Here is a 19,310-nt window from a genome sequence, read left to right as displayed (position 1 = left end):
ACTCAAACATGAAAGCTGCATTCTTCCTTGAGAAAAAGCTTCATATAACTACTATGATAGCTAGAGGTGGAGAAAACTACTACAAAATAGTTTACTGTCTTTGTACATAAGGCAGTATTTGGATAATCAATTTTCCAACAAGTGCTGTCCTAGAATTTCATTGCCCTTTTTATGTCCTGCACTTCTATGAATAAATGCATGGTGAAAATATCTATCTATGCTCTTCATAGACCAGTATAGATTGGAAATGTTGTCCTCCTGTCTTATTACCTTGTAGACTCATCACAGGATCATCTGTATCCCTCAGATAATGCCAGAAAGTTGAAAGAAATTGTTCCAAGGATTAGTTTTTTTTCCTGTAGATGTTATTGGATCAAATGCTGATGCTGCTTTCACTCATTTTATTGAGCTGCTATTTAAAGTTCTGAAGTTACTGGGAGAGACACATGAGAAAGAACTAGAGAAGAACTCCAGAGCTCCAGATCAAAAGTTCATTTAATCTTGTAGTATCTGCTCATCTGGAAGATTGCTATTTTTTAGTATTTTTAGAACTGTGCTTATATCTTTCACCAAGACTGGGTCCAACTTTGCCCATAAATGTCTATTCCCTCAATTAATTAATTAATTAATTAATTTCACTGAAATAAAACTGTGTTTTGAACTTTTTTTAAAAATTATTTCTTAGCCTGGTTAAATCATTGAATCATATCATGTAAGAGCATTATTGTCTTATTTCTAATTCTGTCAATGGCATCATTTTGCCATCTTTTTACCCAAATTGGTTAACTAGAGAAGAGAAAACTGAAGCCTTACCTAGCCAGAATGAGGAATTCAGTAGAAAATTTTAGTCAGGAAAATTTTATTTAAGAAAATAATCATCTCCTTTTATTGATGCTGCATAACTCAATCCTTTAAATGTAATGAATCCTACCATTAGTATTCTCACTGATAAAATAGTTCAAATTGGACAAATAAAATAATCAATCAATCTGGAGAAATTAATAATACCTTTATAACATGGTATCCCTTTTGAGCAGGGATGATTGTCTTTTGGAAGATGTTTATCAGCATTTTAAGAAGCTGTTTGCCTCTGCCTTTTGACTTGTAATGTGGAGGTAATTTAGGCTGAAGGGTTTTTTTCTTCTGAGAAAAACTTAAAATGTTATTTTTAAAGATGGATGTTGGAGAAATACCAAATTTAACATCAGACATTTAATCTTCATAGCACTCCATTTGCATATTTCAAGATGAATTATTCAAGTACAAATACCATATAATCATCATTCAGTGTGCTAGCTGGATAGGTAAGAGACTTTGAATAATAACTAATCACATGGTGTTTTCAGACCCTGGAGAACCTGATGTTTGCTATACCATTTCCTATATGTTGTGAATAAAAGAACATAGCTGATATGGATATGCCGATGAAAATTCTTCCCCAAAGTTAAACTTGTTGCTGTATAACCTGCAGGACGCTTGTTGGAGCTCCGTGCCGTACAGGTTGCGTGCTGCCAAGTTAGACAAAATAGCCCATACTTGAGCATGAAGTAACAGATTAATCACTTTGATTCTAGAGTCCAAAGACGAAGGAAAACATTCTTTAACTTTGTAAGAAGTCCACAGAAAAACTATGCTTTTCCCACTCTTGTCTTCCCCCCCATATCCTCCTAACTTTGATTCTCCATGACCAGCAGGACCATTCTACTAGAATCTGATACATTCTTAATATCTCAGTGTTATCTTTAATTTTCCTAACTTCCGATACTCCTATATCCAGCATTCATATCTGAGCCTTACTGTACTGCTTTATCATTACATTTTAAGCTAACTCTTTTGTAACTGCACCTTTGAAAACTTCTAAATAGCTCTTTCTTCTCAATAGAAACACTGAAGAATTTCAGTTGAGAATAATATTGCAAATCTTAACTCCTTTTTGAATTACATGAATCTGAAGCTTTTTTTGGTGTTGCTGTGAAAATATACTGGTAGAAAATTTGCCAGAGTCAGAATCAAACTTTCAGTGACTTGGAATGAAAAGCTCTTGTCTTTGTTTTCATGAAAACTGAATGTTTTAGTGAGTGGTGACCTAATTATTTACTGCAGGACCTGTTCATGAACTCAGCATCTAATTTTCTTTTTATCTAGGAAAGTAGATATGATGCCTTTGTACTCACTTCCAGAACCATGATAGACAAGCATTAATCCATCTTTTGTTAAGACAAACAAATTTCATTTCTAAACAAAATTCTGTAAATACTACAAGGGTTGATAGAGGTCATGGCTGTAGAATTGGCCTGGAAAGTGAACTAGGATTACTTAATCATAACTAATCTTTTGGGTTTACATTTTAATCTATTTGGGTTGTTTTCCAGCTACTTTTGATACAAACATAATTTTGGTACTATAAGGACATGATGTATGTGTAGTACAGCATGGTACATCTGTTCCTGCTCAAGTTTATTTATGAAGAATTTATTTTAATGTAGTATGTCTCTATGAATTTTATTAAAAGTTACAATTTTCTTGGTTCAGTTAAAGTTGATTTATATTGTGATTAAAAGAGAAATTACTCACATTAACAAGTTTCTTTTGTGTTCAATAAATATATACAGCTATAAGTATAAAGCTAAGAGGCTTTGATATTCTTACTGTAAATTGTTAAAAGTAATTGTAAAAAATATACACAGGTACCACCCTAAAATTTCTATTTTACAATCCTAAGTTGCAGTATTAACTGTATGTTTTTAAGAAGTTACCATACTTTTCTTAGCTGAACACTGCAATGCATTATTAGGTTTTGAATATTTTTTAAAGGTCATTGATTTATTAATGTGCTTAACTCTTATTTTCATGTTTGGTATGATATAATGACTAGAAATTATTTTCTCTTTTTTTACAACTGTTGTATTTTCAAATATTTGATTGTTCTTTTTTTAAAAGTAAACATAATATTCTTTGGATGTTTTGTAACCGAGTTTAGCAAGAAGTCTAAAGATATGCTGCTTTTTATTATCAGAAAAAAATCACTGTTCATTTCCAATGGCCTGCAAGATTGGACATCTCTCCTCACAAGTCAAACATCTCTTGTCACATCACACAAGGCACCAGCTTTTGTAGAAGTTCACATTAGAGGTTATTGGTGTCCCTGGAAGTCATCAGGCATAAGACACTTTAGACTGAAAACTATAGAACTTACTTAGAAAATAATTTTTTTATGAAAACTGAGCTTGAAATTTACTTCTTGTAGCAACAGATTTGGGGCAAAAGAGCCCTTTACAGAAACTTATTTTCTTACATACAATTAGGCCATTTTATGAGGTTTACATTGCTAGTTCATGATCAATCTGTTCAGTTTAGAATTTTCCATTAGTGAGCTGTAACACTGTAAAGGATAACTGTACCATGCTTAAAATATATAATGACAGTTTTTATCTATGGGGAATATTTCATAGACTTGCTCATGAATTTTGTGAGGCAACATTTTATAATTTAAATTTAAACTGCATTTGCATGGCAGAGTATTTCAGTTATTGTGAATCAAGCATGGGAAAAAATTTGAGACACTGATGAAATTCAGCTTGTTCTAAGATGAATAATGACAGCTGTTTAATAGTGCATGGCTGTGCTAACAGACTTCATCTATTTGAAATGGCTAGAGAACTATTTAGGAAAAATATGAGAGAGGTAGAATTATCCTAAAACAGGGATTTGCTTTCTGATAAATTTCATATATCCTATTTTGGGGGGTATATGTATGTTTCTTGTTCAGTTAGCTTAGCTTGCTCTAGGAACAGCAGGGTGTCCCACTGCTGGTTGGTAACATTTCTTTTTTTGACTCCAACTTAAGGGGTGCCAGATGGCAACTATAGAAGAGATATTGTGAAGCTCAAATACCTGTAAAAGGGAAAAGATGTTGAATTGAGTGACAGTGGACAAACTTGCCAAAGAAGATACAAGTGTTTTACCTCTCTGAGAAGCTTCATGGCTCACCACTGATAAAACCAGTAAGGAAAATAATCTCGTCTTCCTTTAGAATGGGCTTCAGAATTTAGACTATCTACAAATTAGGAGTCCTTTATATGACTCAAGGGTGGAGCCAATTTAGGACTGTGTCTTTTTCCATTTTCCCATTAAGACAGTGCTTTACCAATTGAGAGAGAGTATTTGAATACTCTCCACGGGGCTTTTAATATTATAGTCAACCAACTGCAAGTTATGATAAATTGTTCTGAAGAATGTTTTGAAAATCAATCCATAAAAAATGCTGGATGGAGTAGTTTGGGGAACGTTTTGCCAAAAAAAATAATAAGAATACTGTATTTCAAAAATTGAAAATACAGCCATTTTAAGTTGTTTTTTTCTGTTAAGCATTTGGTGCTGGCCCTGATGAGAAGTCTGCAAGTAGTCCACAGTCTTAGGATTACTAGCCTCTAAAGATCATATTGATCCAGTGTTTCAGAGCTCAGTTGAACACAAATGATTATGTATTTTCTAGAGAGTCAGTGTTCTGCAGTCTTTTTTTTGCTCTAGAGTATGACACTGATAAAGGAGGATACCAAGGAGAAAGAAATTGGGTTACTCTTGTTTGCAGGATGATTTATATATGTAGTGTGGATTCTATGCAATAGTTGTATAATCCTTGTCAGTAGTAGGGATCCAGTATTGTTTGACATTTTCATTTATGATCTGGATGATGGGGAAGAATGCACCCTCAGCAAGTTTGCAGATGTTAGAAAACTGTGAGGAGTATTTGGTACACCAGATGGGTGTTCCTGTTCAGAGGGACTTTGACAAGCTGGAGAAATGAGCCAACAGGAACCTCGTGAAGTTCAGTGATTACTGAGCTGAGAGAACAAAACTGATATGACTTTCCTTTTCAAATTTTTGCTCTATGTATTGTGATTTTAAAATAGTTGACTTTTCTAATGTCCTCACACTGTTTTAAAATTTGATATAGCTATCCATAGAAGTACGACTGATATTTCAATGGTTTGTTTTAGTTATAAAATTGGTATCTTTCTGATTTCTTGATTTTTCAGCAAATCATTTGTTTTGGGTAAATGAAATAGCAAACCAACTATTGTAACAGCACTGTGACTTCTAACTGCACATTCAGAAAGTTTATTTTAGAAATTTTAAGCTTCTACTTACCACTTATTTTATTTTAGGTTCTGTGGTCTTTGGAATTAGGCCATTGGATCTCAGAGGAGCCATATGAGCTTTCATCCAGCTTCCCTGCGGCTCCTGTAAGTGTAATGGTCCTTTAAGCTTGTGAACCTTCTTTTGTTTATCTGGGAAGTGATTTGTCCTCTGACTAGGTTTTGTGAATAAGAAAGCCTACTAGAAAAATATTTTTTTAAAGCAAGTACTGTGAGGAGTTATTTTCTTCTTCGTCCACTACTTTTTGAAATGTGTGCAAAAACTTTGGTACGTGTGGAAAATGCAAAATATTGATTCACCAATTAACACCTGAATAAACCAGCATCTTATTGAAGTATTAATGTACTTTAATTTTATTTCTATCTGTACCTGTGTACAAACTGGAGAGGCACGTTATTGCCAAATGGAAAGATTTTCAGGTCATGCAGGTCTCAGTTTTTTTGGCCCAGAATTTACTTGGGCAATGGAAAATTACTGTGGTCTTCTAGAACTGCTAAGTAGGAAAAAATGAAGCATTTTTCCTGCCTCTAATAGTCATTCTCAAGTACTGAAATGGGAACCAGTGCAAAAGTGGGTATGTGGGGGCATGATGTACCTGTGTAGACCTCAGTCCACTTCATGTATTGTAATTGAGTAAACAGGAATTTTATTTTGGTTTCAAAACAAGTAGAATTCTAGTTGGTTACTAGTCAATCATTCCAATAATTTTCCCTCTACTAAATTCGTGTCTGCAATTCATTTCTCAAAGTTTCATACAGGCTTTGAAGAAAGAACAGTTAATGGGGTATGAAATTTATTTTTACTGTAATTTTATTAACTTCTGTTTGAGATTCTTTCTAAATCTATAACTTAGGTAAATTTACATATTCAACATGAAGCTTTATTTCATGATTGTAAGTTGTATGTTCTCAAGTTTAGGTAAACTTTAGCAGTTATTCTCAAATAAGCCTAAAGAAATTAATTATTCATTATAATTTCATATTTTTTCTAAAAGGAGAAAGTAGATTATTTTATATATTCAAATAGAGTAAGAATGGTAAAAGTGTGAAAAATAAATAAGAAGCATGTTCTTTTTTTTCCCCTTTTCTGTATTTCTATGAAAAAATCAACACTGAATTTCATGTTATGTTGCTTTGAGTTTTCTGTTTCTTTTCAGACTACCTTGATTAATAATAAAGTATGCTATCAGTAACAATGTACATAGCATTCTTTACAAGTGATTCCTCTTGGGGCTGTTTTTTAGATTCCATTTAGAGGTTTTATTCCTAAAGCAGAAGTAAGCAGAATTTGAGAGATGGTGAGAATGTAAAATTGAGGGAGGTTAGGGTTGTGCTGAATCACTTCTATTTGCAATCTGCTGTTCTTGCAAAGGAACAAAGTTGGTGTCCAAGGTGGTATTTCCATTACCGTTCCAATCATTCCCTTCTTTGGTCACTCTCATTTCTTACTGTAACAGATACCTTATTTTTTTAAAGATGCAATTATTATTTGAACATGAATGGTGGTTTTATTTGCTTTTTTTCCCTTGTTTCTTTCCTAAAAAGTACTTAGGGAAAATGGAAGTGCATTCTAGTTTCACATGCTGTTTATTTGATTACAGGAAGGAATTAAAAGTAGAGGTTACCTTGCTGTTATGTTTTAATTGTTTGTACCAAGTCCAAAGCAGTTGTTGCAGCCTTCTGTTTCCTTTTATTGCCTTCCATCTGACATGTCCTCCTGTTGCTTCACTGTGGCGTTTGGAATTCAAGCCATGCAATTTTCTTTAGATTAAATGTCATTTAAAGACATTCACTCTAAATGTTTACATTTGTGCTGATAAATTGATCCTTTTTCCCCCAAAATGAAGTCTCATTAAACAATTTATTCAATGTCTACATCCGTATTTTTGATCACTTTCCCAGAACAGTCATCTGAAAGCCTCAAATTTTATAAACTTTTTTTCAACAAATTAAAACTAGCCATGCAATATTAAATTATTTTTGTCATACAGCGTTTTCTTACTAAAATAAAGAAATTTAATGTCAACCAGAAGTTAGCACTACTTTTCTTTACCAGGTTGACCATTCAGATTCCATCATGGTTTTTAAGAACTTTTTGGGGGATTTTTTGTTTGTTTTTATCAGCTTTTTGGATATGCTTACTATCTCAAATATTGGGAGTATTTTCTTTAGTTGTCTGATTAAATGTAGCAACACAGGAAATGCAATAATGTAGACTCAGCATTTCTGTTTAATTTCATAGAATCATAAAGTATTTTAGATTAGCAGGGACCTCTGAAGGTTGTCTAGTTCAACACTCTGCTCCAAGGGACTTGTCCAATCCACCCTCATGGTAATAAATGAATAAATGAAAAGAAAAAGTTACTTTCCCCAATTCCAAATTGTATTTACTGCCTCTTGTCCCTGTCTCTTGTCTCATAGCAGAGCACCTCCAGTAAGGGTCTGGCTTGGTCCTCTCTATGTCCTCAATCAGGCAGTTGTGGGCACCGTTAAGGTCTCTCCCCTTCCCCTTTTCTCCTCTAGGCTGAAAAATGACAGCTCTTTGGGTGTCTCTTGGCATGCTGTGTGCTTGTTGGTATGTGTAGCTCCTCTAGTAGTGTGATGACTCTTCTAGACTTGCTCTCTAAGACATTTCTTGGAAATTCATGAAGGCAATTTTGAGAAGGTTTTTTTTTTAGTTTTTTAGTCCTTAGAAGTTTGCTGTGAAAACCAATAAAATACTAAGCAATAATTTCAAATACATTATTTTATGCAACTCTTCAGACAGTGACTATTAATTTACATTCTTTAGGTTTATATAAAATCAGATCATGAAGTACTATTAGAAATATTATTTTGTCTCTGCTACACTTTAGTAATGGTGAGTGACACATTTGCAGTGAAGAAGAAGAAGGGTGGTGGTGTGAGTGGTTGGGTGTTCTTGACAGCAGCTTTAATGTCAGTATAAAATATAGAGATTTCTTCCATCTTTCTCAAAATCATTTACTTTTTTCAAGATAGAATCATAGCATCATCAAGGCTGGGAGAGACCTACAGGATCATCCAATCCAACTATCCACCCAGCACTTCCACTGTAACCCCTAAACCACATCTCCCGCCAGATCCAGATGCCTCTTAAACACCTCCAGGGATAGTGACTCCACAACCTCTCTGAGCAACCTATTCCAATGCCTGACCACTGTAACACTGATTTTTTTTTTTTTTTTTTTTCTAATATCTGATCTGAATCTCCCCTGTGGGAGATTAATGGCTTAAGGCCATTTCTTCTGGGCTTCTCACTGCAGGCACAGTGGAAGAGAGACCAGACCCCACCTCACTGCAACTTCCTTTCAGGTGATTGTAGGGAGTGACGAGGTCCCCCCTGAAACTCCTCCATCTAAACAACCCCAGATCCCTCACCCCCTCCTCATAAGATATTTTTTCTAGACCCTTCAGAAGCCTTGTTGCCCTTACAGTACCTTTTGTTAAGTCAGCCTCCAGAAATGTGTCTGGGGTTTTTGTTTTGTTTTGGGTTAAGTTCTTGCATTGTAACTAATTCAGTCATCTGCTGAAATCAAAGTTTTACAAAAATATTGAGCAAAGACTAAGCAGGAGAATAAAAAGCTAAACTTAATTTGGAGAGAAACCTCCACTAAATTATTGTGATTTATGGAGAAATACCTTCTCAATCTGAACTGCAGTGTTTAGTACACAATTTTAAAGCATATAGTAATAAAATTAAGGAAAAAAAAAAGCAAAGATCACCCAGTAGAGTAATTTATTCACATTGTGGTGTACATTGAGGGCCTACCTACAGAGAATTTTTAGGGAGAAGTCCTAACCTTACTGAAAAAAACCATAGTGTGACCTTAGGTAACTTTCAGATTATTTTTCTTCCTGTTTTTAAAATGTAGTAATTTGTATCTTAAGTTATAAGCATAAATTTAATTGTATCAAAGAACATGCATATGTTTTTCAGTTAGGTTATTTTTACAAAACATATAGATATATTACAGCACCAGGTGATAAATGATTGTCATAGACAATCGGACATCTGGTGTTAATGCCGTTGTCTCGGTTTATAAAATACTGCTCAGTTATTTTACAGGTAAATGACAAGGGAAGAAAAAAAGTGCAATCTTCATAAAAATGTGTAGGAATACATGCTATATTTTAATTTGTAGGGATTTTTGTAATTTAAAGATAGTGACTGAAATAGACTGAAAAAAATGATGATTTTTGTAAATGGTATTTCCCAAGAATAAATGCAAACTACTTAAATGCTATTTGTCCTCTGTTAAACATTGTCATACAGGTTATTGGAAAAAAATCCTCAAATAAGTGTAAGAAGTTGCTTAGGAGACTATGGGGGAAAAGAATGTATTCCCTTACTACACTATTGAGCTAATTACAGGGAAGTATTTTTTTTATGTACATAAAGGGCACACATGACACAGAAAGATAAATAGTTCTAGATCTAGCTAAGTGTTTTATATTAATGTTTGAAGTTCAGCGGTGAGGCAAAATGCGTATTTCTAAAACTATTTTAGGGTTTTTTCACAGTTCCAGTTATTTACTATCACATACATAACATAAATGATCAGTAAAACAGAGTCCTTGAGTTGTCTGATGGTTTCTTGGATGTTCTTTTTATTGAGTCATTTGGCCAAATCACTGTTATATCAGGTTGATGCTTTAGACTTTGTGTCTGGTTGAATAATATGAGCTGGAGCTGATCAAGGCGATTGCAATTCAGGAACTGTACTGAACTGACCCCTTCAGAACACTAGTGCATGTTTCTGGGCTTGAAAAAATGAGACAAGTTGCTTGGTAAAATAAGTCTTTGAAGACTGTACAATACATAATTCACATAATGACAAAGCATTTAGAAATCTGCTGGTCGAATCATCATAGTCGTAGCTTTGAGCGAGTATCCCGAGCCCTTCCAGTAGTACCACTTGATCCCGTTAAACTTGTTGTTATTCTGTCGTAATGGATAATACATTCCATTGAGGTTAGAAGGACCACATGCGTCAAACCACCATCCTGCAAGACAGAAGACAAACATCAGCAGAAGTAATTCTCAAAATAGCGTATAAGGTCACTTTGTTGTCTGGAAATGGGAAAGAAATCTAAACCCAGTTTTTTGTTGTTATGATTTGGAAGTGTCAGTATAAAATACTTGCCTCAAACTCAGCAAAGAAGTGTATTTATGTATCAACTACATATTCTTGAATCTTATGCAATACATTGTATTTGAAATTTGAGAAGGGAAAGTCTTCAATCAGTTTATTATCCACATCAAACACTGTTGACAGTCTGAGGGTGGAACACAACTTGAACGATAATGATATTGAGTTGCCTTTGGTTTTATCTATTCTTTGGTAAACTCCTGTTCTTCACAGACTTAAACTCCTTTCTTAATTCTTTCTAGAGGAATTATTCAGTTCTCTGTGCAGATCAGTTCAAAACCTCCTGGAACTTGGGAAGAAGGAAAAGGAGAAAAAAGCAGCCCAAACCTATTTTGTATCCCTATAGTCCTGACCTGTTAGTGGGTCAGAAGAAAAAATTGTTTTTATTAATATAATAATATTTTTATATTTCTGTTATGGTGGCAATAGTGTGTGTGTTCTGTTTTGCAGGGCAGCATTCCAATTATCCTTTTGGATAAACCAAAGCTGTCTTTTTTTTTTTGCAACTTGTGCTGTAGGAAAATGAACAATTGCTTAAAAGATAACAGGAAGAGAAGCCAAATTTGCAATGCAGTTGTTTACATTTCAGAATGTGGAATTTTAGATTAACAAATTATATAGAATTACTTGCATAGTTGGAGATAAAAATACCACCTAGAACTCAAATATAACTAGTGAACAATCATTAGAAAAATGTAGATATATCTGTAATGTATCTTTACCACTTGATAACTATATTGAAAAAAGGAATTAAATTCGTGTACCCTTCTGTGGCACGTGCAGTACACAGCAGCTCTTGGGGTTTTTCTTCTTGGGTAGTTAGGGAAAGGGTTTATGCTTAAAGAATCAGGAGCCATTTCACTGACAAGCTGAATCTCTGAAACAGGTTTTTTGCAGGGAGTTGTGTTTTGATCTCTGAATGTTACCTCATTCCTTGAAAGAGGAATCTGCTGTGTCTCTGATTAGTTCCACAATTACAGATTTTCTTGTACCCCAACTTCAGACTTATTTTGCCTCCAGTTTTAACTTCTCTTGTTTTATTTTAACTAACTTTTGTCAAATGATAAAATACTTCATTTGGAGTCACCATACTAGTATTTCTATCCTTGAGTTTTGAACTTTTTTAATAGTCAAAATTATCACTATTTATCTCGTAGACAATTTCAGTGCCAATAAAAATAGGAAGACTGAGAAACATAAAAACATTCGTACCTCCTGTTAGCATTTGTGAACATTTGCAAATACATTTGTCATTGTCTGCATCCTTTGTGCTAAAATCATTTCCTGGTTGGCTTATACTACTTATTTTGCCTGCTGTCCCAGTAAGTCCTTTAAGGTAAATCCTGTAGAAGTGAGAAATGGAAAAACAATTATTACGTGGAAGTTGATGGTAGTTGTCTGCAAAATAATGATGGAATCATTTGCAATAAATATCCTGTTCAAATAATTTAATTCTTTTCTGGACAATGTCCTGCTGTAAGATGTTTTTCAGCACAATGTTTTTATATGAACAGAAATGGTCAGCACAATATTCTAATGAACATGTGTTTGTTCATGTCATATTAGAAGAAAACGAGAACAAGTAGATAGTCACTCTTACGATTTTTCATGTATTTATTAATACTGAAAGTACATTGTTGTACTTCAATGCAACAGCACATGCAATTTTTTTTATTAAGTTCAAAAGTTTATAACAAAACTGTTTTGATTCCTACTTTTGCTGTTAGGACACCACAGCAATTTAGCATGACAACCCCACATATATGAGGTAACAGCATTACCAAGAGTATTAATTATGAGCTAGTAAATGATCTTTTAGAAGTTTCTCAGTATTTCTCTTTCCACTTTCCTAATGACTTATCCTTTTCACATCATTCATAAATTTTAGTGTTAACTCACCACAAGTATTTCAGTTTGCTTCAATTCCCTGGCAGGGTAAGCTTTCAGTGAGGCTGCTGCTGTTGGGATCTGCTTGCACGGGTGCCAATGCAATCTCGATGGGGAGAAACACAGGGCACTGAACTGGGCAGGGCAATTACACAGCTATTCCTGTGTTACCTTGAATTGGAAGGACTTGAACCCTCTACAGTGACTGCATTTCTGTATCAAATAGCTTGTGCTTCTCAGAGGTATTCTATTTGTTTAAAGAGATCTGACTCTCTGAGGATAATTACCTTGTCCCTCAGTCAGTCTTCATCTTGCAGGTAATTCTCTGCTTATGACAGAAGTTTTCTTTGGTAGTTTAACAAATTATTTTAACCCATTTTATATTCCCTATTTTAAAATGTAATAAATTAATTAATTTTTATTCATTTAGGTTTCAAAGGATCAGTTCATTACAGATTTTCTTTAAAAGGTCTTTAAAAAATTACTGGTTTTCCTTAAGATGAGTTCAAAATTATGTAAGCCAATTTCTAACATATATTGTATTAAAGGTTCCAAGTATAATGTATGAGCCTAGGCTGGGTCTTCAAATATCATTTGAAGTCTAATATAAGCATAGTATTATTTACTTATTATTAATAATAAATTTTTTTAGGTACAGTCTAGTATAACAGAAGATGAGAGGCTGTGCATAGAAATTGAAATGAGATGCTCTGACTGGATATCAGAAAAACTTTTTACCATGAGGAAAGAAAAGTAAGTTGTGCCCCCACCTTTGGAGGTTATCAAGACCCAAATGAAAAACCCTGAGCAACCTGGTTTGATGTCATAGTTTGAGATCAGGAAGTTTGATTCAAACAAAGTCCATTCTGATCTCAGTTTAATATGAAGAAATTTCAGTTTTATGGCCCAACTCATAATCTTTCCAGCATTCAGAATGTATTAATTTTTTTAATATAATGGATCACAGAATCATAGAATTGTTTGAGTTGGAAAGGACCTTAAAGATCATCTAGATCCAACCCCTTTGCCATGAGCAGGGACACCTTCCACTAGATCAGGCTGCTCAAAGCCCCATCCAACCTGGCCTTGAACACTGCCAGAGATGGGGCATGGAAGATGTTCTTAACTGAATACTTTCTTTGGTTTTTTCTTTTTCATAATGTTAAATATATTCTTTAAACCACTCAGTTTTATGATGAATTCCTTGTTTGGTTGTATATTGTAATAAAATTGCTTTTACTATCTTAGTTTTCAGTAATTATATTTTAATATTGTAAATGGACAAGGGTAATCACCCATTTTGCAAAGGTTGCCTTTCTAAGTATTTTAAAGCATTACTTAAAAAAAAAATCTCTGCTGTAGATTCTGACTGTTTCCAGATGAAAAAATATTTACTTTGGAGTTGAGACAACTAAATACTACCAAGGCACTAAGATCTAACGTTTTGTGGGGGACAGATGCCGATAGTTTTGAATTGCTTTGTTTGCATATAAGCCCTGAGTTGAAATAACAGCATCAGTTCTCTCAGGTGTCAGGTCGACTTTATTTACAACAAATAGTTGCTAGAGATCTTGGAGAAATTCATCTAAATGGAGACAATTTTTCTGTCCAGTCACCCAAAACTCCATGAATCCGTAAGACTCTTACAAAGAAACATTTCATGGACTATGTAGTAGGAAAGCATCTGTTATACTGTGAAGTCTTTAGTTTCTTCTATAATAAATCAAACTATTTATTGCATTTACAGAGAGGCTGGTAAATGAACTATGAACTACCCATATATTTCAGCTGTGGCTGATACCATTTCAAAATGTATAATGCTATGATACTATTTAAAGTGTATAATACTATGATAATATTTATATAAAGTATTTATCTAAAATTTGTACTATTTCTTATTTTAACCAAGAATTAAGAAGAAATTGTGAACCTTTACATTGTACAGGATTAGAGGATAAATAACAGGTCCATTAAATTGACAAGTTGTTGGTGAGTGAAATACACATTTACTCCATTTTCACAAGTAGGAGAGTTATTGAGAATCTAAGCCAGCAGGTCGTGGAAGGATAAGGCCACATCACCTCGGTGTGCTCTTTATGACAACAGAACAGTTCCTCAAAGTCACTGACAAGGAAAATCCTTGCAGTATAATTCATCTTAGTCATCCAGCTTCTGGAAATGTATTTATTGCAGGGAATCAGGATCTGATAGCAGCTGCAGACAGGTTCCTATTGTCCTAATGACTGTGCACTGTCACCCACTGTATTGGCACATGTATCCTATCTTATTCCATACTATCTCATCATCTTTGCATTTTGTGTGTTATACTCATCCAGGGTGCACTAGTAAAATACTAGCATACATTTTCTCCTCTGGAAAAAGAAATTTTTTTTTAGGCAATAGATGAAAAATGGAGAAAGCATTATTTTTTGAGTGAATTGGAAAATAATAATGATTTGTATGAAATAAGGCCATGCATCTACACAGTTTAGAAAGATTACTATCAGAACTTTTTTTTATTTAGATCTGATTTTCCTGCTTACCTGTATTTTTGTTCTTCACTTGCTAGAGAGAAGTGGTCATACAATGAATATGCCTCATTTCCTTCCCAGTCTTTCAGGTGTATTTTAAGAACATAACGCTTCTGATTAGTCAGTTGAGAAACAAACTCATTTCCCAGCCAGTACTCCCCAGCAGGATCACCAAATCCCTGTAATTCAAGTTGTATATTTAAATAGCTTTGTTTGGGTGGATTTTTTTCCTTTGAGTTTGAAATTATCACTTTATCAGTTTTTAAGTTTAATAGTTTTCAGCCTGTCAACTAAGAATTTTACTGTGTCCATGAGGGTTATTGATCTGTAATATTTCAAAAAATTGATTTCAGCAAGGACAACCTCAGGAATCTGAAACAGTGAATCAATATTACTTAGTAGATTTGGAGTAGCTTCTACTGTTGCCACTAGAAACACAAATATAAACAACTCAAAAATGTAGACATATGATGGAACAGTTGATTAAAGAAAACTAAGGTTTCTCTTTAAAAACAAATAACACACTTGCAAGTCTGCTTAGGCAAACAACTTACACTACTCTGACATTTTCTAAATGAGCATCTGAGGATAAATACAGCTTTTTAAAGTTGCTTACATTCTAAGGATGCTATTAATATAATTTTAGTATATTAGATTTCAAATAATAATAACAACTAATATTAAGGCTTCAGAGAACACTGTTTACCATCTTGTACTCTTTCCATGTCCGGTGGAAGTCCACACTGCCATCTTCTCGTTTCTGAATAACTGTCCAACCTCCTCCACCAGTTTCCATGTCACAGTAGGCCTACCAGAGTAAGCATGCAACAGCCTAAGTGCATGCATTTACAGTAAAACAAAACCAGAAATCATGTACTTTGCATAATTCTATATAGTGGCAAGTTGTGTGCAAAATATGAGTTAACCTAAAAATGCAGGTTTTCATAGCTTTCATATGAATCAGTTGTGGTTGTCCACAAAAAGATGTGATTCCTCAGTAAATATCACACTTAGCAGAATACCTTAACAAATTACACCTTTCACTTCTCTATCTTTTTTGTGAGAGATCCATTCAAAAATCCCATGACTTGTCAGAGTATAGATACTGTTATATTCAGGCAATGAGCAAACTGAAATACATTTTTATTATCATAGTACATTCTTCAATGCCTTTGCAAATGATCTGACTCCAAAGTTAAATCTAAGTGTATTACCTGAAAGTTGTGTCTTAAAGCCATGTTATTATACAGACTGCAATGAACATCTTCTGTGCTCGAACAAAAAAGTAACAACTATGTTTCCAAATATTCATAAATTACCTTTGAACTTACCAAGTTACTGCTAAAAATTTGAAAAGACTGACATGTAATAAGCAGTTCATTGAACTCAGTATTAGAATACCCAATAAATGCATCCCTGGCACAGTAAAATTCAAGTTTATAGGTGACTTCTTCAATCAATCTCCCAGATTAAATTACTTTAGTGTCAGAGGTGAAAGGTAATACTGAAAGTGCCAATATACTGTGGAGGTGCTGATGGGAAAAAAAGCTTTTGAAAATGAATGGGAATTTTGGAGTGATGTTTGGGAGAAGTGGGGGATAAATTAAGAAGAAAATTTCGTGAATATTAGAATATCTAGTACAATTTTTCCTGAGAAAGGATTTCAAATTGATGCATCTAATTCTGCTATTCTGAAACTAACAGAACTTATAACTAGATGTGTGAAGTCAGTGGAGCTAAGCTGGTGTAAGACAGTACAGTGAAAGTCCAACTGAAGTCAGTATCTATTTAAGTTGCATGTTAGTATCAATACTATCTTTAAGAAAGATACTGAATTTCTTGTCAAAGTATTCCTGTTTGGAGAGTTCTCAGTTAATGTTTTCTCATTTGGAAGTTTAATTTTTTTGACCACTTTCTGCCAAGATACTGAAGTTCAGAGCCTTCTTCAGAATCACTTCACATCTTTGAAAACTTCTGAATTCTAGTTTGGGTATTAAACTACATTAACTTCTAATCTGTATTCTAGATCTTTCATCCATTAAGTCAAGTTGCATCTTCTCATTTATAGTAGTATAGGCAAGATCTGACTTCTTACACTTTGATAGGATATTTCATCTGTAGAGTAATTAAATAATTTTAAAATAAACTAGGCAAGTATTTCATTATGAATTTTGATGTTTCCTTCTTTGTTTAACAGTTCTCTCAGTAGTCTTACTTCTTGCCTAACTGCTGCTTGTCACAACATGCCTATAAATTCCCCAAATTATGACTGGGTGACACTGAACCTGTATGTCTTTTTCATCATCTTCTATAGGTGACTGTCTTATCAGTGTTAGCAGTTAGCAGATTTGAGCTCTTTGAATTGTTAGACATGCTGGAAATTCATTGAAAAAGTATGACTTCAGAGAAGCCAGTTTCCTTTTGTCCTGTGGTAGTGTTATATGTGTCATATTGGGAAGTGAAGTGTGCTCCTTACTAAGTTTTCAGTATAGTTGGCTCTTTTAGGGTATGTGTATTGCATGTATGTTGTACACACACATATATATTTATATAAATCAAGCAGAGTATTTATAATTCAAGCAGTGTCATATATACACTTGAAAGGCATCAGACCTTTGAAGGGAAAGAAAGTCTTTAGAGCTGCAAATATCAAATATATTGGTGTTTCAATAGGCTGTAGCACACTGGAAATCCAAAGCAGCTACTGTACTTTAGGCATGCAGTAGACTTTTTTAACATCAGAGAATCACAAAACATTCAGTTGGAGATTTTTAGGGAAGATAAAATAAGGAAAAGAGTTGGATAAGGGATTACTTTTTAAAGTGTGTCTTGTGAATGGAATTTAATTGAAAGCAGCAACCTCATTTTATACTGATGTATGCAATTCCTTACACCTCAAAGCCTGTTTTTTGTTTGGCTTTACTAACATCTCAATTTAACGACTGGTAAAAATTTGATAATAGCATATAAATTAATTTAGTAAAAAAAAAAAATCCCTTCAAAGGAAAGTCTGAAGATAAGGTATTGTAAGTGAAGATCAATCTGTTTTAGAAGGCTAACTCATGATGTGTAATGTATATGTGAAAACTAATTTCCACAGAGGGCTATAGAGGGATACTAGGAACGGGCTAAAGCAGATGCAGATACTTTTTTTAAGCATCGAAACAAGTTAAAAATCTGATTTTACAATGATCAAATATCACTGGTTGTAGATAAAGTTGTTGACTCCGAAGCTTAACCCCACTTAAACAGTATAAGCAGCCAGATGGAGACTAGAACTGTTTCACCCTTCTCTGATATATGCAGTTTTTAACTATATACAGTGGAAGGCCATGTATCAATTTATTTGAGCCATGGGTTCAGTCTGATATTGCTATTGTAGATGTTAATTGATGGTTATTGAGTGTTACATGCAATTTCCCTTATGCCTCTTGTCTAAATTTCAATTTAGTTGGGATTGATACTTTGAAGAAATCAGCGCCTTTAAATAGCACTTTATTTTGTTCTAATGAGATTAAAATATAAATAGTAAATGGTTCTGAATGTCTTTCATAAAATATTCCTGTTACAGGCAGTATTCATTTTTTTAAGTGAATGGTAAGACAACTGGCTTTAAGAGACATTATAGATCCTTGAGATAAATGCTGGGGTACTGCAAATTTGTTCCCAAAGAAAAAAGCAACTCACTAGGAACTGAAAAACATAATGAGAAATTGAAGAAGAGATGACCATAAAAATCTCATGTAGATTTTTCTTACCAGTAACAATTTTTAAAAGTATATGTAAATTTGGGAGTATAATTTTTCCACACCAAAATAATTTCATGTCAATCAAGTCTAAGTCTTTCACTTAACACTCATTACTAGAACAGAACTTTTCTGACCTTTCAACCTATTCTAGGTTTTATATTCAAAAGAAAGATATGTAACATTTCATAAAACTAATAAAAATAGATACCAAGATTAGGCAGGCATCAGGAGTCTTCAAATAGATGCCAAAAAGAATAAAGAGATTAACCTCTCAAGTTACAACAAATTGGAACGGGCAGTTATTTGATGTATCTTGTGAACTGCTTCAGTACTTACAGTTCTAGCAGCTGTAGCACTGTAAGAAGATATTTGGGGTGTTTTCAGACCTACTTTGAGAATATTAAGGCTCAGGCTGAGATATCAGTATAAAGAGCCACTGCAGTTTCTATACCAAAGCAAGTGCAATATCCACATCTTTGCAGTCACCCTGTTGGCTGTTGTCTGAACACTTTTGAGTTATTATGTTCAATGATTTTGTATTCTGCTATCTCTGTCTCCTAGAGATGTGACTAGATAAGAACTACAGTGTAATTGGTTCATGAGGTTGCTGTATACATAAAACTATTGACTTTTCATAGTTTTGCCTCTGCCATTTTTCCTTGTGTCAGCAATATTTTGCTGTTTTTATTCAGTGTTTTTAAAAGGGCTTAGCTTTTGTCCTGGTGCAGAACAGGAAAGTTTGAAAATATTAATGGAATTAAATAATTGTTTTCCTCTCAGTTGTCATATGCAATTCCTTAGCTTTGGATTATG

General features: G+C 33.8%; 2 protein-coding genes across 3 annotated transcripts in view; one reads left to right on the top strand and one right to left on the bottom strand.

The window, feature by feature from the left end:
* The window catches only part of MCPH1 (microcephalin 1), a gene marked incomplete at its 3' end in the record, with an annotated part of 126,489 nt that overhangs the window by 40,670 nt on the left and 66,509 nt on the right, over positions 1–19,310 (top strand). Inside the window, 1 exon segment of the mRNA XM_082276922.1 lies at positions 5,169–5,246. Within this exon segment, the coding sequence (XP_082133048.1) occupies positions 5,169–5,246 (78 nt within the window).
* ANGPT2 (angiopoietin 2) overlaps positions 8,900–19,310 on the bottom strand; it is a 41,966-nt gene continuing 31,555 nt past the window's right edge. For both annotated transcript variants that reach the window (XM_082276923.1, XM_082276924.1), the window contains 4 exons: positions 15,455–15,556; positions 14,761–14,927; positions 11,543–11,673; positions 8,900–10,184 (listed from right to left, as the gene is read on the bottom strand). In XM_082276923.1, coding sequence (XP_082133049.1) covers positions 10,024–10,184; positions 11,543–11,673; positions 14,761–14,927; positions 15,455–15,556 — 561 coding nt within the window. In that variant the 3' untranslated portion in view covers positions 8,900–10,023. The remainder of the gene's footprint in view (positions 10,185–11,542; positions 11,674–14,760; positions 14,928–15,454; positions 15,557–19,310) is intronic.

Source organism: Coloeus monedula, assembly GCF_965178545.1.
Source record: "Coloeus monedula genome assembly, chromosome: 2".
In the NCBI taxonomy this organism is placed as follows: domain Eukaryota; kingdom Metazoa; phylum Chordata; class Aves; order Passeriformes; family Corvidae; genus Coloeus; species Coloeus monedula.
The sequence above is the reverse complement of the archived record's forward strand: the minus strand, read 5'-3'. Positions and strand labels throughout refer to the sequence as shown.